Source organism: Onychostruthus taczanowskii, unplaced genomic scaffold, assembly GCF_017590055.1.
Source record: "Onychostruthus taczanowskii isolate IOZ18803 unplaced genomic scaffold, ASM1759005v1 scaffold18, whole genome shotgun sequence".
Lineage (NCBI taxonomy): Eukaryota > Metazoa > Chordata > Aves > Passeriformes > Passeridae > Onychostruthus > Onychostruthus taczanowskii.
The window spans coordinates 6,147,968-6,168,906 of NW_024499017.1; the positions used below are offsets into that span (position 1 = coordinate 6,147,968).

The 20,939-nt window shown below is 45.4% G+C and overlaps 1 protein-coding gene across 4 annotated transcripts in view; it reads left to right on the plus strand.

Moving 5' to 3' along the window:
• The first annotated feature begins 4,278 nt into the window (after positions 1-4,278).
• NUP93 (nucleoporin 93) overlaps positions 4,279-20,939 on the plus strand; it is a 75,086-nt gene continuing 58,425 nt past the window's right edge. For 2 of the 4 annotated variants that reach the window (XM_041400595.1, XM_041400599.1), the window contains exons 1-3: positions 4,279-4,314; positions 9,710-9,923; positions 10,440-10,557. In XM_041400595.1, the coding sequence (XP_041256529.1) occupies positions 9,745-9,923; positions 10,440-10,557 (297 nt within the window). In that variant the 5' untranslated portion in view covers positions 4,279-4,314; positions 9,710-9,744. Of the gene's footprint in view, positions 4,320-4,703; positions 4,735-9,709; positions 9,924-10,439; positions 10,558-20,939 lie in introns of those variants that run through there. The other 2 variants (XM_041400596.1, XM_041400597.1) reach the window with 2 other exon arrangements.

Here is a 20,939-nt window from a genome sequence, read left to right on the forward strand (position 1 = left end):
GGCAGAGCATTTTCACCACTTGGGACACTTGTATGGGAATTGTCAAACTGTTGCTGCGGGATGGGAGAGGGCTGCTCAGAAACATCCCCATGTCCTCCCCTGAGATGGCTCTGCACCTTCCTTGAGGGAGAGAAGGATCTTCACAGGGCACTGGATGGACCTCATCCTACATGTGGGGTTGGTGTGGGCATCTTTAAGGTGCTGGTCTCCCAGGGAGGACAGGTCACACACCCAGAGGTGTGGGCAAACAATGGAAGGAGGGGCTCTAGTCCCCTCCAGCCTTTCTTTGCTTCATGGCAGGTGCCTCTGCACCATGTTAGGGGCTTCCTTGGGGTGAAAGATCTTGTGGGAGCAAGTGTGGTGGATGGGAGGGTGATGTGTGCTGGCAAGATGCCTGGCCTGAGCTGCTGCTGGAGAGCACTTGGACACATTCTAGTGAGGACAAACCTCCCTTCTTCAAGAGCTCATGCTTTGCAAACCCCAATCCATTGCAGAGCAGATCCATCCCCAAAGGGACACTTTCCCTTCAGCCTCCCCATGCCAAATACCTGCAGCTACAGTGCCTGGCTCCTGCTGTGGGCAAAACCTCCAAGCACTTTTTTCCAGCTCATTTTTGGGAAGCATCTTGCTTGAAGCTGCAATGACCATGAATGCAGTGCTTGGCTGCCTGGATTTGGGGTGGCTGCTGGGATGGGGGAGGGGGGGCAGTGGGAAGATGCATGGGATGTGTTTTGCTTCCGAAAGTCTCTGCCAAATGGAAGAGTCACTTTTTAGGCACCTGCCTGCCCATACATGTCTCCTGGGTGTGCCCCACCACAGATGTAAGTTCCCAGCGGTGCTGCCCTCACCCGCTTTGTGCCTCTTTGGGCAATGGGACAGCTGTGCCTGGCACGAAAATCTGCAGCCCTTGGCTGCAAGGCACCAGAGACAAGACACATAAAAACCAGCGAAATTGGTCTCTTGGGTACCCATGTACCAGTGTAGTCCTTTCTGCTAGGCTGGGTGGCACAAGGTGGGGTATCTGCACAGTGGGAGCATGGCAATACTCGTTCCCAGGGATGTTTCAGACATCCAGGATGATCCAGGCTTTTTCTGAAGTCTGCCCAGCTTCAGCACATGACTCTGCAGGGGGAGCCCAGACTGCTCAGCACACAACTTTGCCAGTGAGAAAAGCAACACCTAGCTCAGCACACATTTGCCTTTTAAATGTGCTGCCTTATTGCATCAGTGCGTCTTTGCCTAAGCAGCCTCCCAGCACTGCTTGTTGCAACAGAGGTGTAGTGCTGGAAACGGGTTTTAAGGGTCTGCCCTGCCCTAAGTATATTTAAAAAGCAATCCCATGAGAAGAGGCTTTGCTGGAAAAGAAGACTGGCATGGCCCTGCTGCTGGAGCCATATGAAACAGGGCTGCGACCCCGGCCACTGCAGCGGAGGGGCTGCAGACTGAGCCCCCGGGGCCAGGGCCCGCATCCTGCACCAAAACAAAGCCGGGCGAGGATGGGGCTTCCCCTCGCAGGAAGCGCCCCGGGCATCAACCGCTCCCCGTTCCCAGCAGCCTGCCAGGGTGGGACTGGGCACACACTTCTGCACCCTGCCGCTGCCAGCCTGCCCTGCCTGCTCCTGGTTCTGCCTGCACGCCCGTCTGGCAGAGACCCTCAGCCTCGGTGCCTTTCCAGCCTCACAGGGGGGATTTGGGGCAAGGAAAGCCACAGGACCAGCGGAATGAGCTGGTCAGGGTTTGTCCAGTGCCTGCCCTTGCCTGTAGCTGGTCTCAGTGAAGTGGGTGGGGGTTTTCTGGTCTCCTCAAGAGTATTTTCTATTAAAAAAAAAAAAAAAAAATACTTATTTGATGAAGCAGGAAGTGCTCTCAGCCTGTGTAGTGGGAGCGTGAGGGGAGCCTTTGCTTGATCCAAGAAGACACTGATGTGCTTTATCCAGCCTCGCCAAGGAAAGTCCAACTCAGTTTTCCGAGGTGGTTTGAGGTCACCATGATCCCCCCATGGCACCCAGGGGAGCCAGGGCAGGGGAGTCCTGGGTGCACTCCGGGACGAGCAGCTGCCCGTGGGACTGCATTCAGTTCCGCTTTTCCTGGCTGTGTGTGAATCCCGGGGGGATGATGGATGCCCGTGACCCCGCGTGGCTGACATACACCATGTGCAGGAGGGACACGTGCAGGAAGGATGTGGCTCTGTGCAGAGCAGCCATGCACTGAGTGCAGAGGAGACCAGCACCCTGGCACGCGTGACAGGAGCCGCTGTGCTGAGGGGACATCGTCCTGCGCCGAGGGGACAGGCGCTGTGTGCAGAGGGGACATCGTCCTGCGCCGAGGGGACAGGCGCTGTGTGCAGAGGGGACAGCGCAGAGAGCAAACACAGCTGGTGCAGAGGTGACAGGCGCGTGTGCACAGGGGAGATAACACCCTGCCCTCAGGGGCAGAGGGAAAATGTTCCCAGTGCGAGGGGAAAATACAGTCATAGAATTGTTAGAAAGGTTGGAAAACCCCTCTAAGGTCGTCGAGTTCACCTGCTGCCCCAGTACTGCCAAGCCCACCCCTAAACCAAGAGACACACGTGCAGGTTTTTAAATCGCTCCAGGGGTGGTGACTCCCCTACTTTCCGGGGCAGGCTGTTCCAGTGCTTGACAACTTTCAGCGATGCATTTTGACTAATATCCTGTCTAAAACTCCTGGCACAGAGACGAGATGCTGTGCTCGTGGGATGGGCACCCAGGGCGGAGGGTACAGGCGTCTGATGTAGAGGGGACAGCACCCTGCGCATCCTGGGCACGAACAGGGGCTCGGTGCGCCCAGTGGAGAGGGACGGGCAGCCACAGAGGGGACAGCACCCCTTGTCCCCTCTGCAGAGGACCCGGGTCCCGTCCCAGGAGCGGCTCTCCCGGGCTCTCCGCTCCCGGTGCCGCCGAGCCCTTCCACAGGGATCTGCTGCCACCTGCCTGCCCGCCCGGCCCCGGCTCCCGCTGTCCCCGCCTCCCTCGGGCCCTGCCGGGCTCTGCCTTTGCCCGGTCCCGGCCCCTCGGGACCCCTGCTCCCCCATGCCGCCCCGGAGGCACCGGCGCTGCTCTCCGGGCGGACCTGCGCTCTCCCCGCTCTGGGAAGATGCCCCGGGAGCCTGGAAGGGCTCAGGGAGGGCTGGGGTGGCACGGCCACCCTACCAGGGCACTCATCCCATCAGGACACCCATCACACCACGTCCCACCAAGGCATCTTTGCTACCGGGGCATCAATTCCACGGGGGCATCCTGCCGGGGACAAGTGCTCCCCTCAAACTGAAACGACAGGCAGGCCATCCCATCAGGACACCCATCACACCAGGACAAACGTCCCACCAAGGCGTCTTTACTACTGGGGCATCCATTCCACGGGGGCATCCTGCCGGGGACAAGTGCTCCCCTCAAACTGAAACGACAGGCAGGAATGTACCCTGACCCCCTGCACACTCTTGGCAATTAGGAGAGGCTACAGCCAGTGCCAGCGCTGCCTCTGGCCTTGGAACTGCTTTTTTTTTGCGTGGGAAAATTTGGAAATAGAGACTGTATTAATGGGAAAATCTGTTCAGCTTTGAAGGTTTGATGGGTGATGTTTCAGAACAGTAGCAAGGTCCAGGCTGTCTCTTACACAAACAGGCTGTAGCCTCATGGGTCCATGAAATTCCCAGTTCCCAGATTATGCCCAACAAATCCCAAGTCATTGGCAATATCTGTTTTAGGGCCATCGTGTGTGTGCCCAAACGGGACCAACACAGCGCACCCCTATACACCCTCAGGGCACCATTGTGCAGGTGATGGTGTGAGTACCCGCTGGCTGTGAGTTTGTTTGTTGTGTATTTGGGCATAGGAGGCAAAATGGGCATGAATTCGTTATCCTCATTTTACCTCCCACGGAATCGGCTCACAGATGGGGTTTGCCAGTAAGAGTCAGCGCTTACTAAGAAAGGAGAGGGGCAATAGGGGAACAACCCCATGCACGTTATTTCTGTCTACATGTCTCTTATTTCGCTGATTTTGGCGCGGCGCTCGCAGCGCGAGAAGGAGGAAGGAGGCAGCCTCGAACCCGCGGTCTGCGGAGGCAGCCGCCCCCCATTCGCTCCGCGCCCCCCTCCGAGCGCCTCAACAAAGTTGTTCTCGCGAGGGGGCGGGAACCGGCACGCTGCGGAGCGCGGAGGCTGGGCCAATAGAAGCACGGGAAGCCGGGACGCGCTGCGGCTCGGCCAATGGGGGCGCGGGAAAGGGCGAGCTGGCAGCCAATGGGGGTGCGCGGCGCGGGCACGGCGGGCGCGGCGGGCGGCGCGGAGCGCAGGTGAGGTGAGGGCGCCGTGCGGGCGGGCCGGGGTTCGGCGTCCCTCCGCCTCTTTCCTCCGCTTCTTCCCCGCCTCCGGTGCTCGCTGCCTGCTTCCCCCCGCCTCCGGAGCTCCCGGCAGCTGTCCCCCGCCCATGGCTTCCCCTCTGGCCCGTGCAGGCCGCTGCGGCGGGCGGCTGGCTGGGAGCGCTGCGGGCCTCCTCGTGGGCTGCCCGGAAGCTGCTGCTGTCAATAACCCGCGCTGAGGCGGCGGCGCCGGCTGTGGGTGCGCGGGAGCGGTCTGTTCCTCCCAGCGGGATTTTGTGCCGGTCGGCAGCGCCAAGCCCGGCTGTAGAAGGGGCGTTCAGTGCTTCATCGAAGTGCGGTGTTGGTGCTTCAGGAAGCAGAAGCTGGCTGTCGGGGAGGGTTTCCGGAGAACGGGTTTGTGTGTGGCTCTGTTTCGAGTTCTGTGCGTGGGGGTTGTTCCTCCCCGCCGTGGGTTTGTTGGAGGGTTCCTAGGAATTCATGGAATGTTAAGGGGTTGGAAGGGACTTCAAAGCTTATCTAGTTCCCCCACTGCTGACGTGGGCAGGGATAACTTCTGCTAGACCAGGTTGCTCAAGGCATTATCCAGCCTGGCGTGATGAACGCTGCCAGGGATGGGACAGTCACAGCCTCCCAGGGCAACGTGTGCCAGAGCCTCACCACCCTCACAGTAAAGAATTCCTTCCTAAATTCCCCTTCTTTCAATGTTTATCTATTATTCCTTGTCACTACAGTGCTGACAGAGTCCCACTCTGGTTTTGCTGTAGGACCTCTTCAGATACTGGAAGACTTTAGGAACAGTGAGTGGGAGGGTTGGAATTAAAGTGCTGGTGCAAAGAAGGGCTGCTTCTCTTCTCCTGCAGTTTGGTCATGTTGTTCTGGGGACAGTAGTTATGGCATGGAGAGCTAAGATGATGAGAAAGGAACACCAGTTCCTGTGTGCTTTAGTGCTATTTCACTTATGTTGTGTCATAAAAAGTTTTATTACTCTTTGGGAAAACTTACAGATAGAAAAAGCTTAAAATTGCTTGGAAGAATGTATGGGATTCTGCCATCTAAATGCATGAAGTTTCTGTGGTGCAGCTATGACAGGAAATTCAATGAGGGGGGAGGATATGGGTTTTCATGTAAGGAACTCAAAATACTGAACCACATGCTCTGTCTAATGAAGGTCAGTTTGCCACCCTGTGCAAGTTATTTGCCTGCAGAGTTAGACGCTTAAAATAAAGGCTAAGTGTTTGGAAAAGAGGGAATGTGGTAATATGGCAAAACTGCCAGCTGTCAGTTAATTCAGAGCAGTGGGGACTTGAGACCATTATGAGGAATTTATGGCAGATAAAAGGAAGTGTTGACAAATGTGTGCTAGTGTGTTTTACTAGAAATCACTTCAAATGCCTACTCTTCAGGTCCACTTTAAATAATGAACAGGGTAGAGAAGTGTTGTGTGCCCTTTCTTACAGAGTAGGTGCAAGTAACCCAATGTTACTGCCTTTAAAACTTTGTAAAAAACCATTTTTGTTCAACATACCTACTGTAAGGGCTCTCTGGGATCAGAAGAAGATTTGGACTTTTGCATATCTACCTACAAATCAGACGAAGAAGAAAATTTGCAGGACTGAAAGCCTTTCTGTAGGAGGCAGAGGAGCATTAATGGATCAGTGGTAGAAGAAACAATAGTATTGTTTCAAAGCTTGTTGTGTGATCTATTCAGGATTTTCCTGCACCTGCCTTTTGTTGCAGGGGGAGCAGGCTGTTGTACCGGATGGGGTACCAAATATAGCTTGAAGCTTTTAGGTATTTTGAAGGTGGCCTGTTGTGATTTTATCTGGGTTTAGTGTAGTTAGGGTGTGGCAGCTTTCCCTTTAGGTTTGATAAACGTTATTGTGTTTTACGGACAAGGGGATGGTGTGCTGAAAATGTGCAGCAGATATTTGGGTTGTACAGTTGTCCACCTGCTCTTTCATTATCATCTCTGTGTTTCTTAATCACTTCCCCTGTCTCTAGCATGGAGATTACGTTGCTGACTTGTTCTCTGAAATGTCTGGATGTCTGCTTATGCCATGTGAGAGCTGGGTATTATTGCTGCTGCTCAGACAGAATTCCCCAGGCCTGCAAAATGCACCTTTTACTTATTCATGTTTAGCTTAGTAGACAGAAGCTGCTCCACTCTCTGTAGCAGCCCAGGCTTGGAGCCTGTCAAAAAAGCACTTTTTACCTCGGATCTTGGCTGTAGGAAGTAGAGCAGTGCTGGCTTGCTCTCACCACTTGTGCTCTTGTGTTTTGTTTCCACAAGAAGCTGATCCTGACTCATCAGACTGGGTCTCTTGAGCACTTTGAGGTGGGAGTCTCTTTGAGAAGCCAACACTTGATTTCTTCCTTTTTCTTTCCTGATTTGAAGAATCTTTCTTTTATGGAATTCTTGCTTCATCAGCTACTCTGAATGTGGTGGGTGAAGCTTTCCTTCTCCTGTGACATTTTCCTTTCTTTTTCCCAGAGCACTGGAAAAACATAATTTTTTACTGTTTCTCAAAGTTAATTGTTTAGTTGACACAAAGCCTGTCAATGTGTGAAGTGCAGCAGATACTTGCATATGCATTGGAGTATTTCAGCTTTGTCTATTTCTGAATCAAGTACAATAAAATGTTCATCGTGGCCATATTTGAAGTGGAATAGCTACAGTTTTCTTCCTAAGATAGCACTGTAGTACTCTTGAGGAGTTTTTAGTGGTTTTTAGGTAAGAAATAATCAACTAAAATCAGTCTGAATAGCTTTAAGAAACCTGTCATCTTTTCTGGTTTTTCTGTCACTTAAACTTAGTCAGTTTGTGCAATGTGTAGTGCTTATGTGGGGGTTTAAATGTTGGGGAAATTAAACTGGGGTTTAATGGAATTGTGGTCTAATGCAGCAACTTCTATTGATAAGTGATCAAAGTTGTTTTGCAGAAGAGCTTTTTCAGTCCTGGCTTTTAGCCCAAGGTCAATCTGGTTTCACTGAAGTTAATACAATTTCTGAAATATTTTCTTTCTTTTAGATGTTGGTGTTGCTCCTTCCCCAGCCAGACATGAAAATCTGCCATCACTGTGCTCGTTGCTGTGGAAGCAGTTTCCATCTTGCACAGCAGCATGAAGAGTCAGACTGCAGATTCTTGAATGCAGTAAATTCTGTCAGGGTGGAGACAAAGTTGTTTGTGCTGTTACGAATATATGAATATTCAGTCTAAATGTCTGAATTCTGTCACTTAGTAAAAGCTGTTTAGTGTTCACTCTCTTGAGTTTTAAGATGTTGCTTCCAGTGCTTGGTTATAATCACAGGTACTTTAACTTGCTCCAGAATAACCAGTTTATTCCATATTTGCTGAATTGGATTCAGTCTCACAGAGTTGCTGCAATTGTCCTACACAGGCAAACTTAGGTGACAGACCTTACATGGTATTAACAGGGTGTGTGCAGGTAAAAAGTGCAGGTTTGGGTGCAGGTCTGTAGCACTGATTTTTCATGCTTTTGGTTTCAGCAGTCTGAGAAGTTGGTGCTTCTTACACTCCCAGCTTTTTATCTTGGTAATGAAAAGAGGAAGTGGACCAGATCGCATCAAATCAAGCTGATGTCTGTGTTGTTCTCACAGTCACTGCTCCTGGAGCATCTCATCAGTCTTTGAATGTGCAGGAGTGTGGCTGTTCTGGTCAGTGTCTGCCAACAGAGGCTGTTCCTGGCAGGGGTGCATCTGAGTTACTGCAAGTAAACACAGGGAAGATGTTCTGTACTGCATTGCAGGGCATGAAACTGCTTATTTCCACCCTCCTCCTCCCTGTTCCACTCCATCTGGGTGGCACACTGCTCTGTTCAAACAGATCCGGTCTCTGCTATCTCACCTGATTAACAAGTCATTGTAAATACAATCATTCTCTCCCCCAGCTTTCTTGAAGTGTGTGGGGAGTGCTTGTGAAATTCTCCATCCTGGATGCTGCTGTTAGGGTTTGTCCTGGCACCCAGGCAGGAGGATTTCTCTCTCAAACTGCTTACGTCTGAATGAATCATCATGCAGTGCTTTTAAATCATTTGTCCAGACAGAGGAAAGAGCTGCTGCTGGTAGTAGTACTTGGGAATGGTGGTGAGACTGAGAATGTGAGGAGTGTTCAAATTCTATTGTAAAATTGCTTTGGTATGGTTGAGGAGTACAAAGAAATACTTTAATTGCAGGCTATTGTTGATTTGTAAAAAACCCTCTTTTCTTTTTAGGGGGCTTCCTTGAACCAGATACTCTTCACTGATTTTACTTTTGAGTAAATGATAAACAGTTGGAGTTAATGCTTGACATCTGGTTTCTCTTATTTCATCTCAGGCCCTCTGGTTTTGGGTGCAAAAGCTGTGTGAGAGGGACTGTACTGAAGATTTCCATCTCTGTAGCACCATTCAGCACCACAGATTTCTGTGATATTCTGTGGCTTTACAGAGATGCCTGATGCTTATTGTAGCTGGTTTAGCTGCAAACCATGATTTGGTGTGTGAAGTTGAGGTTTGGGTTTTGTATTTTGTTAATGTGGACACCATTTTAGCTACATGTCTTTTTCCATAGTGATCCCAAGCACGTGTGCTTTCATCCTTTCTGCAAAAATAACAGGCTCCATTCTGAATTTGGAATGGCATGATGCATTTAATGCATCTTCTGTTACATTGCCTTGTGCTTTAACTTCTTTAATTATTCTGTCACTGAGTCAATGCAAGGAATTCTCACACTGGTAAAACTTCCTGCAGGCCTTGAATTTAGACACAGGTCTTCTAAACTGGAAGAACATGAACTTATTTCTTTTGGCTGGGGGTTAATGACATATGGAGCAACACATTTTAACAGCCAGCTAATTATGGCTGTCTGTGTGCATCTATAGCTCAACTGTTTTGCTACTAATTTAACTTCATGTTTATGTGTGTTTTCAGCCCACATATATTCCTATGCTTGCACATGTATGCATCTTTCTTCATAATATATAAGAATATAGAATCATAGAATGGGAAGGAACCCATAAGGATCACTGGGTCCAGCGCTCCAAGCAATCTGCTTATGTGTGTATGCAAGTAGTTTATAGCTAAATAAACCCCAAATTCTTCACAGGAACTTCTCTGCTTTCACCCTCCTTTGTTTTAAGGCAAAATATGAGCTGTGATATGACATCAACATCCCACTTCTGACAGGCCCGTAGACTGTAGTCTTGCAAGGGAAAGCTCTCTGAGACCACTTGAAAAGATCTCCTCGATGTTTAATGCCTGGGGAGGACAGACAGTATGTCCTGTTTGAGAAGATCTGCTCTTGCTGGTCTGTGACCCCACAGGTGTAGAAACTCTATAGCTGAGCAAGAATTTTCCCTTTTCCCCTGAAGGTTTCTGTGCGGCTCGAGCGAAACCTGCAGCCGAGATGGACACGGACGGCTTTGGGGAGCTGCTGCAGCAGGCGGAGCAGCTGGCGGCCGAGACCGAGGGGATCTCGGAGCTCCCGCACGTGGAACGCAACCTGCAGGAGATCCAGCAGGCCGGGGAGCGCCTGCGCTCCCGCACCCTGACCCGCACCTCCCAGGAGACCGCCGACGTGAAGGCGTGAGTACGGAGCGGCCGCCGGGACTCGCCCGCGGGCCGGGGGCTGTGTGGCTTTGGTGTCCGGCGTGGGGGAGTCCTGTGGGGCAAACAGCACAGCTGCAAAGCTCGTGCTTTGTTTTTTTTTCTTCCAGCCTTTCTCCTGCTTCTAAAAAACAACAGGGTAGTTGAAGGATTTATCTGAGGAGCTGCCGTTCTTGATTTTGGATATTAAAGCCAAGAAGTGCAGTACCTTCTTCTGGCTGCTGCTGAAGATGTTTACCAACACGTTTTTTTCTGTTTGGGAGGACTTGGCATCTGTGCAGCACTGCAGTGGAACAGCAGAAAGTCTTCAGCAGGGCTGGGGTGTTTACATAGACACGTAGGGCTGTTCAAAGTTTGGTTCTGTGCAGTTTTTGTAGCACATCTGGGAGCACTGTCTGTACATGGCAAGCTGACCTAAATATTGGCAGTGAGTCTGGGTTTAGAGTTCTGTCTGTTCAATACTAATTTCATATCTGTACAATTTCTTCCTTATAGATCGGTTCTTCTTGGGTCTAGAGGGCTTGATATATCCCACATTTCTCAGAGACTTGAGAGTCTAAGTGCAGCCACTACATTTGAGCCTCTTGAACCTGTGAAGGACACTGACATCCAGGTAGGGAAACTTCTGACATGTGTATTACACTGCCCTTGCCACTGCCATTCCTGTGTTGTGGTGCAGAATTGTTTTAAGGCTTCTGTGGAGATCGTCTTGCTCTCTGTTTAATTCACTGGCTAGAGGAAATGTAGAGGGGAGATGCTGCTTTCAATGCTGAAGGAGGTTTGAGTTAGCCATGAGAAGCAGCATTAAGTACCAAGATAACAGAAGTATTTTAAGTTCCAAATTCTTACTGAAGTCAAGAGGAACTAGGTACATACCTACCCCCTTTGTGGACCTGTCTCTGTTGGCCTTGCAAGCCTAAATTGCACAGGGATACCTCTCTCATAGTTTTGAAACCTTTTTTATGTCTGATTGGAAAAAACACGTGGAACCACTTTTGAGGCAATTTTGAGGTTGGAATAGGGGGCATTTAAGCCAACAATCAAAAGAGGTGAGTATAGCTTTTTTTCTTTCAGTGTATCACAGATGTCATACCCATGTCTTGGTGATGGACTGAATTTGCTGTGGTTCAAGTGCTTTACCAGATGATTTTATCTTGTAAAGTTTCCTGTAAATTTTCTCTGAGTGTCTTAGAAATTATCATGATCCATCTAGTTTTGCTTTCTGATCATTGCTTGCCCTTGTAGAATATTTCATGATGAAACCTGCAATATTCATTACTCAGTTAAGAGCTATAGTAGAATGATGTTGTGGGTTGCATTGAAGGTAACAGTCTGAATTACTGGTTAATCATTTGGAAGCTCATCTTTTCTCTCCTTTCTGGCAGATGGCTCACTCATGAGGGTCAGAAGAGTTGTAAGCTCTTCTTTCTTTTTTTGCAGACGTAGTATGCTAAACTACTTAACTTCAGGAGGGGAAGTGAGGCATGTGAAATTACCCCATTTTATGTATGCTTTAGTTTCACATTTGGTGCCATCCATTTTGGGTGCAGGGCCCTTAGTTGAATCTCATGCTAGTGTTAGGAGCCCTGTGGTCTCCTGTCTTCAGGCAGACTTACTTAACCCCAGTTTTCTAAGGCCTCTCTTTCACTAGGACTAGTACTCTCTGGAGACTTTATATGTTGCCTGATCATAGAGTGAGAGCTCTAAACCACTGGCATTGTTCACTTTGTGTCTTTTCTCATTTTATCCCTTTGGCCCAATTTCTGATGTTGTTGTCTTTCTAACTGGTGAACTTAAACTTGGTACATGTCTTTCTTGACCTCATTCTGTCTAGATTTTTTTCAACAACTCTTTCCTCGTTTTCCTTTTTCCTTTTTCGTTTGGTTTTTTTTTAACTAATGCTGTTAATTCTTTGATTTCTACAGTTTGTCTTTTCTGTTGTAAGAAGAATTTTATTGTAGATTCTCAATCCCAGAAGCAGTAGAGCGCTTGACCCTTTGGAGCTGAGATTTGTGGCACATGAGAAAATGGATATGATTGCATAATAATAATATTTTTTATTATTGCTGATTGCAATAATAATGAAAGAAGTTTTTCTTCTTTCTTAATTATACCAGATCTCAAGGCCTTATTTGAAATGATGATTCTGGTATATTCTGATAGTGATCTTGGTATGTTTTCTTATCTCTAGTACCTTTTTTTAGTTGCCATTGTCAATATTTGAATGTATCCTCCTGTTCAGGAAAAGGTCCAAATTTAACATAAAACCAGTGATTAATTGCAAATCACTGTGTGTAGATGGCCAAATCAGCCAATGCAATTCAGTGCTTTCTTCAGGAAAGCAGCTAAAAAGTACAAATGAGAAACAGGATTAAAATCAATCATTTAAATCGAAGTTCCATGTTTGCTCTGTTGAATCATGATTAACACTAGTGATTTAATCACTGATCATTTCAACTACTCATCTCTGAGGCCTAATAATTGTGTGCTTTGAATCTTACATTTTTTTTTGCAGGCCACGTGCAGAAAACAATCATAGTCCATTAGCTAAAAGTGATTTTCAAGGGGAAGGATGGCAAGGGGCTCCACTTCAGATGATCTTGGAGGCACATGAGCCAAGTGTCAGTTTTAAATGTTTTGTCCCTGCTTGTTTTTGCAGTTAGTGGGTGCAAGGATTTATGTCTTGCAGAACGTCATCCTCTGCTCTGAGGATGTTTGCAGTCACATTTCTGGCTGGTGTCAACTGTAGTCTGTACCTGAAAGTTATTTGCTTAGAATATGGACAAGTCTCTGTACCTATCTGTAGGTTCTGGTATGCAGTCATCAACTCTTTTAGAATAGTTTTTATTAAGTTTTGCTAGTTATGTAAGAGGATCTTTGTGTTAGACATTGCTGATAGTCCTCTAATTATCTCTGTTAATCAAGAAAGTCTTAAAATTATTTGATGCTTTAGATAAAGATGTGCTACAAAAGTTTCTTTTTCTATGTTACTTTTTCTTATACCTCCTGATGATTGTTGGGATTTCTTTTACTTTTTCCTAGATAGTTTGTTAAGTCTTCTTCAGATGTGTTGTGTTTGTTTTGGGTCAGATGAAGCCACCCCTGTGCACTGTGTAGAATCCTTCCTCCATAGTCTGTTCCCATTTTATCTGGTAGGCAGTGTGCAGAGGGATATAAGGGAGGGGTCTGCTCTATTTCTTTACAGGACTTCACTGTTCCTCTGCTGTTATTCAGTGTTTACACAGGTATACTGGTAAACTTTAATTCTGTGGATTGAGAAGGCCTGTTCTCTTCTGCATCAAGCCCTCAGCCTGTGCCTCTGGCATTATCATTACTCTTTTTAACCAGCAAAAACTTCTCCACATATTCATAATGAACTTGGTCCACACTTTATCATCAGTGTTGTAGGCTCAACTGTCCTTCCTCAGACCTGTCTTTTCCTGGTGCTCAACACAGACTCACAGCCCTGTGTAGTTTGCAGCAAGTTTATTTGGCCTGAAATCCCATCTGAAACTTAATTGTCATTTGTAGATTCTTTAACACTTCAATTAGTCTTGTCTGTGTGGTTCCTCATATCTGTCCCTTAATCTTCAGTTTGAGCACGTATCAATTCATAAACACTTTACAGCATCATTTGCCAAAGAGATTTTTTGGGGGTAAGCACCTGAGAGTGGAGGTGTGTGCCCTCTTCCCACTGAAGAGGTGGTGGGGCTGCATTGGTGCAGCCTCTGTGCACCACTGCACAGGAGAAGGTGCTGGATATGGGCACTTGTGCCAGAGGCACAGACCTATTGCTTCCTTTTGTGTGGAGGCTGCAAATATAATTAAATTTTTATTGTATAAATTTTAGGGTTCTGCTGACTTTTTAAGTTCTAGCAAAGCTCTTACAGCATGAAAGTACTCTTTAGACTTTCTGCCATGTGTTCCCACGTCACTCCTTTGCATCTAGAGATCTCTCTGGCAGTTTGCTTGAGCTTTCCCTGCATTCTTACCTAAAGCATTCATTTATTGTCTCTGTTCCTTCTTCCATTGCAGTCTGTTGTAGCAGCCTGTGGGAGGCCAGCACAGAGAGATATGCTAGAATCTAATCTCTCAAATGATGGCAATCAGCACTGCAGAAGGAGAATGCCAGGAAATACCCTATTTCTTATGTGGAGAGTAAAACAGCAAGAAAAATCAGAGGGGAGCATCCTAGGGCATGAAGTCCCAGGATGCTGGTGCAAGACATTCAGGAAGTGTTAAGAGAATCTAGGAATTCACCTTAATAGAAGTCTCAGCTTGGGTTAACAAGCAGGAGGGACTTTCTGTACAGAACCTCTTTAAATGGTGCTCTACAGTGCTGACTAAAAAGTGCACCAAATTGCAGCTCAATTAATTATCTGAATTATTTATCAGTTGTAAAATGTAGATTGCTTGCACATAAAAGGGTTGTGAGTCCAGGAAATGTCTCCCACTAGAGCAGTAGGCCGGGAAGATTATGTAAAAGATTCTAGGCTTGCCATTAAATTATAAGAATTTGTATTTTTCCTCTCTCATTTCAAAGTTTATGTTATTAAATTGCACGCAGAACATCAAGCACTTCTTGCAGTAAATCCATTTTACAATAATTCTTATGTCAGGAGTTTATAAAGATCAAGATTTTTCTAAATTGCCAAAATGCCCTGTTTTGGCAAAATCTTTCCAAAACTGAATGTATTAGTCAAGTGCTTCTTGATCTCATATTTAACATGTATTTATGTGCTTGGGTCTTTTTGTTTGTTTCTTTTTGGCTTTTGAAAATCCAAGGTAAGTCTTGGTCATGCAAATCTGTATCGCAAAGATGGGTTATGGGAATATAAACATAACATGGCCATTCTGTTCAGAAAAGGTATTTCTTCACTCTTCCACAGATGCAAACTATGATGTCCTCTTCTAATGAGCACTGTCATAGCAGATCCTCTCTCAGGCTGCAGTAATGGCAGCCAGAGGAATTATTCCAAAACTGTGGGTGGGCTGTGCTATTGTAATATGTGAGGTGGGACCTGGCCCCTGCACTTGTCCTGTTTGTTTTATGTGTGGAGGTCAGAGAGAGATTCAGTGCTGCTCTTTCAAACTGATTTTTGGGGTACCAGAAGGAATTAGTTGCTGGATCAAGGCCTGATTTCTTCCTGCTAAGATCATTTGACTGTTACAATGTATGTTATGCTTTACTGTGGGCATTGTATTTTGAACATGTCACTGGGTTTGATACTAGATTTGGTGCCCTCTATGTTTGTTTGGAAAAATAAAAGCCCAGAGTCATGGTGGTAATTTTAAAAAATGGTTTTGCTCTCATTTTTCTGGCTCAGTCCAGGTCTGTGCAGATTTGTGAGATGAATACTAGAAGGAGACACAAGCTCTCCTTGCATGCATTGCTTATCTGCTTAGAAAGTTTGAGGTGAAGGGCCAGCTCCATTACACTGAAGGAAAATTTCGTTGAATTATCTCATTTGTACAAGTTTCACCTTGGCCTTCTGACCTAGGCACAACTGAAATGAAAGGTTGCATACTAGGGTTTGGTCTTGATTTCTGGGTGTGGATATTCAGAGTATTGACTGAGTAGCTCTCTGGAGGCCCAGATACAGAAATAAGAGCTTTTATCTAAATGAGGGCAGAGGGTTAGACTGAAATCTCGCTGAGTGGCATGAGAGACAGACTGAAATTAAGTATCTGGGGTATTTTGAAGCTTTTCAAAGTACTGTAAATAGGTTTTGTATCAAAGGTAGGTTTAACTTCCACTTTAGTGTTGATAGAATCTGGGTCCCAGGATGCTCTCCTCAGCCCTGTATGTTCTGTTTGTGTGTATATATGTGTATGACTCGTAATTTAAAAATTCTTACCCTGACATCAGGTGCTGCAAGGGTGCATTGTTCAACAATTGAGCTCTTATTGCTATTTTATGTTGCCATTTGTGATATACTTTGTGGTATCTGCTAGAATAATACCAGAGCCTGTGGTAATCTACTAGAGTGTAACTAAAATCAGAGTTTATAAATGGAAATGCTGACACAACCTTAAAGGGCCAACCTCAAGTGCTGTTCACCATCCATTGTTTGCATTAGCTTAGCTTGAAAATGCATTTTTCCTTGCAGATTTTGTCCTTTCTCATTTGCCAGACATTGATTTCTCCCCCCGCCCCCAAGTCCTTCAGTTCTAATGGAGCTTGAAATTAAGGTGGCTTTATTTTTCTGTCGCTTCCTTGTTCACCCTAATCAATGATGCCAGCACAGCTGTGTGGGCCTTTTAACCATTGCAGAGCCATGATGGTGAATGCAAGAGGACAACCTTTGACCTTGGTTTTTTTCGGGTTGGTCATTAGCTGGTGGTTTCTTTGCATTGCTGCAGTCCAAATGAAAAATACTATTTGTGCAATAGTATTTGGAATTCTTCAAAAACTGTAGAAATGTTTGGCTCCAAAAATACCTCTCTTCAAAGGTTCTTAGAAGTCATTTTTTAGTCCTCCCTTCACTAGTGCATGCTACTATCAAGCCCTGCTGTCTTCTTTGCCTAGGTTGTCTCACTGATTGCATTCAGGATTTTAGCCTTAATGTATACATTTAGATGTGTAAATCAGGAATATAAATGTCCTGGTAATTAAATGTGGCCAGAGGCCATTTGCACACAATTGAAGAAAGCAGTGGTGGGGAATGAATGGGTATTTTGACTTACAGCAAATGGAGCCAAGGGATGTGGACCTAGGAAATACAAATTACAGAAACTTCCTCAGCTCATCTCTGCTGTGTTCGATGTCTCCTTCTAAGTAATGTGTAGCAATTCCACATGGACTGCAGCCTGCCTGTGCTCTCTCCTGGGTGACATGGCTTGGGCTCCCAGGCCTGGCAAAGCAGCCAGGGGCTCAGTGGCCTGTCTGCCACCTCCCTGCCACTGCCAGCCTCCCCGGGCTCCTGTGAATGAGCAGACTGGCCCAGAGCCTCCCAAGGCCTGTGCTGATTAAAGGATGCCCTGGCAAGTACCAAGCTGTGTAGGGTGGGATGTGACTAGGATTTCTAGTGCAGGCTAATCTGTTTTACAGCCAGCGTGGGGTTTTGGGGTCTGTTTTGGTTTTAAGTTAAAAGGAATAAAACCCAACAAAACCAAAACACCCCCTTCTTTTGGCATTAGGTAGGTGAGTGAATAATACTGTAGGGAAGAAAAAGGAGGAAAGGAGGAAAAAAAAAAGCCCAAAACATTGGGATTTTTCTTTTGCTTGTCACTTTCTCCCTCATGTTTGTAATTTACATCTAAGCAGCAATTCTCTCTAGTTTTCATTACTGCTTTAGTGGCATGGTTTAGTGCAGTTTTAAATTACCCTGGCCTTATTAACCTTGAAAACAAATATGCACATCTCCAAAAAACCCAAACCATGGTGCCTTTAATAGAATAGTAGAATACTCAGGTGTTTCATTAGTTGGCCGAATTACAGTAATTCAATAAATATTCTGATAGTGAATTATTTTAAATTTTGTTTATTTGCTTGGTTGCTTGCTAATTGGAGTAGTTATGTGGTGATCTTCCAGTTCATTGTAGTTCTAATCATGGATTCCTAACCTTAAAGGGGTTGGGAACAGGGAGAGAAGATATATGATCTGCTTTTCTCTTTCTTCGTGGGTAAATAAGAGGGTAGGAAAGATATTTCAGAACTTTATGCTAATGCAAGGTCATGAGATGGAAAAATTTGGAGCTGCTTCTAGTAGCTGTATTTATTGATCTATTTAAATTCTGCTGTGTCCTGGCACATTTCACATTTCCTGTCTGTTCAATCCAAATATGTTCTTTGCATCTCAAATCGGGACAACTGCAAACTCTTAATAAATGTTTTTGTAACAGATACTTCAGACATTAAACATACCAGATTTTGAGTCTTAACACTTGACTTCATTCCTCCTCCCCTGTTTTTCTTCTTTTGCCATGTAGCTCTGCCCTTGTTTGAAAATGGTTCCAATTTCTAGTTAAATGTTAACTTGTATTCCTGTGAAGGAGCAGATACAGTATGTAAAGACAGTTTGGACATCACATATCCAAAATGCAGCCTCTCCTGTGCTGAGGTGTAGGCATCTTCACTTCTCTTGGTAGCAGTGCTGGATCTTTTCATAGCTGGAACTCAGGAGCAAACCTGGGTGTGAGGATCTGAGCCAGAAGTTCCCCAACACCCTGCTTGTAGCAATGTTACTACTGCAAGAAGTACTGTGGGATCATTAATGACTCCAGGATCTGTGTTGCATCTGACCAGGAGGTGTCATTTCTGGCAGTGTGGTACCTCTTAGTGTCATGCTGTCCCATTAATTTAGTGCTTGCTGAGGGCTTGTGTTGGCTACTGCCCTAGGCTGTGTGTGCTCAGCATGTGCAAATGAACTGTTGGAATTGGTGTTTTCATGGTGCAGGAAAAATTTACTAGAATGTTTTTTTCTCTGCATTTATACAGATTGGTGAGAAGAAACAAGGCTGAGATGCAACCTGGCAATTTGCCCCCTCCTCATATCATGTGATAGAGCACTTACTTGGATTAAAGAAATGGTTTTATTTATTTATTTGAGGCTCAAATGTACCTTTTGCAAAGCATAACTCCCGTTTTGTTTTGTAATATTTTTTAAACCATTACAAATAATGCATAGACCTTATAGGAGAGGATTTGGAGTTTTCCAGTACCTTTATTATAGCTCTGAAATGAAAGATTTGCAGGACTGTGCTGGAATTTCAAAGTGGAACTGATTATACACTGAAGTGAACCTGGTTCATCTATGTTGCCATTTAAGGGAAAAAAAAATTGCCAAAAATTAACAAGAAGATAAATGAGATTTCTAATATATGAACAACATTTTGTATAGTAGGAGTATAAGACCATAATTTGGAGGAAGGGGTAATTTTTTTTACATATTTATTTTTAAAGGAGTCCAGTTTTCTCACTGGACCTTGGTATGACCTTCTAGTGCCTCTGTGGAAATTGGAAATGGAAACTTCTGGCTTTGGGAAGCTCTGCTCACAGCCATACAGAGATGTTGAGGGGAGTTCTCACTGATGGCAGAAGCTTTCAGTCCCAGTGTTGCAGTGGGTTAATAGAGTTAAGCCAAAAGTGTAAGATTGAAAAATTAGCATCTACCTATTTAAATCAATATGGCTTTTTAACTCTTCTGAAAAAGAGGAGAAAGAGACTGAAGTTTCCCAAGCGCAGTAGGTAAAAAAGAATTTTGATCTTCAGCAAACTTGTCTGAAATGAGACAAGAGGGGCTTGGAGCTGACCTGTAAGAGAGATGAAGTTGTTAACTTTCTCCTGAGCTATTGTTTCTGTGGGGTTTTTTTGCTAGTCTTTATTACATGAGCATTGTCTTGGCCATTTTTCTCAACTAATCCCTCATGGTGCTGTGAGCAAATCGCTCTTCCACAGGGGAAATCTGTATTGTGAGTAGGCCAAACTCTATTGCTGAACTCCTGGGGTCACAAACAGCATAAAACCCTGGACACTCTGTTTCCAGTGAGGCAGTTCATCAAATTTATTAGGAAAAGCAGCAGCTGCTGCAGCTCTCAACTCCCTCCCCTCCTCTCAAGCTCCCCTCATTTACTCAAAGCCTCTTGAAAGTGTTACTGGACTGATGAATTCCACTGGGGTTTATTACTGAACCATTTGTGTAATTTGGCAATCTGGGAAAGGCTAACAGGTATATTGTTGTGCATGCCCTCCTCTCCCCTGTCATAATTAGTCAGTTTGACTCCACATCCAAAATCTTAATCCTAGGCATTATCAAGCTTTGGTTTAACACAGTCACTAAGAAGTGTGACAACTGTTTATCAGTGACTGGGCATCAAACTCTTGGGTGTACTTAAGCTTCCCCATACAGAACAGCAGCCTGAAAATTTGGCAGTTGCAGAAGAAATGTTTGGGTTGTGTGCAGGGATGGTTTTTAACTTTTCTTTTTGAGGTCAAAATGAAATTCTTATTCCTGCCAAGATATGTTCCTGAAAGAAAGTTGCAGCCTTTTGAGGTAGAACTAAGGATACATGCATTTGTTTAGCTTATTTAGATTTTTGGCAAAACTTCTGTTCTCACTGTCCCCTGTTTTCTTTCCTATCCTTTATTTCTCATCTTTCTTCCACTTTCTTTTTTTTCTTTCTTACTCTGGTTGTGTTCATTCTCTTTGCTTTTCTACTTTGAATTCATGTATTACCTCCTCCCAGGACTTCTATTCAAGTGTCTGCTTTGACACTATTTTGGGTGCAAAAGAGTTATTTGTTTACTTTGAGCTAAAATATTAAACTGCTCAAACAAAAAGCAATTACTGTGAGATGTCTCATTGGTTTTCCATGCACATGGAAATGACTGAAGGAAGCTTAGGGAGATGAGTTGGAAATTTTCTATACCGTTTCATTATTTGTATCTCAGTAAGCATGCAAGATGCATGGTACTCCACAGAAGTACCAAAATGCTTGTGCAGCATTATGAGCCACAGCTAACAGAGGATCTTTTAAATTAATTGGAACAGCATGCTTGATTGTTGCTTGGTAAAAATGGCTTGAGAAGGTTGGAGAGATTTAGTTTTAAAATAACTTAATAGAGGGATGAAATACCATGTTGCTAGGTGGTGTGACTGCAGTGGAAGTCTCTGTGGACTACACTTTTCAAGCATCAGTTTCTGGATTATGTGTTATCTTCAGTGCCTACTGTGGGATGGAGAGGAAGGGGGAGAGAGGTTTTGTCACGTGTGGTGTTTTTGAGGGAGCAAATGGCGGGCTTGCCAGTGTCACAGGAGTGCTGTTCAAAGGCAGTGGTAAACACCTCAGTGCTTCCTTTCAGTTTCAGCAGCTTTATTAAACCTTTTTGAATCTTTCAGTTGGCTGTCCTAGGCTTGATTCAGGGATATGGGATTAACTGATAGTAAAGTTGTCATGGTTGATTTCTTAGATTACATTTGGGACAGATCTGTTTGCTTGCCTTTACATGCCTATGTTCAGCACCAGATTACTGAGATGAGAAATACTGACAGA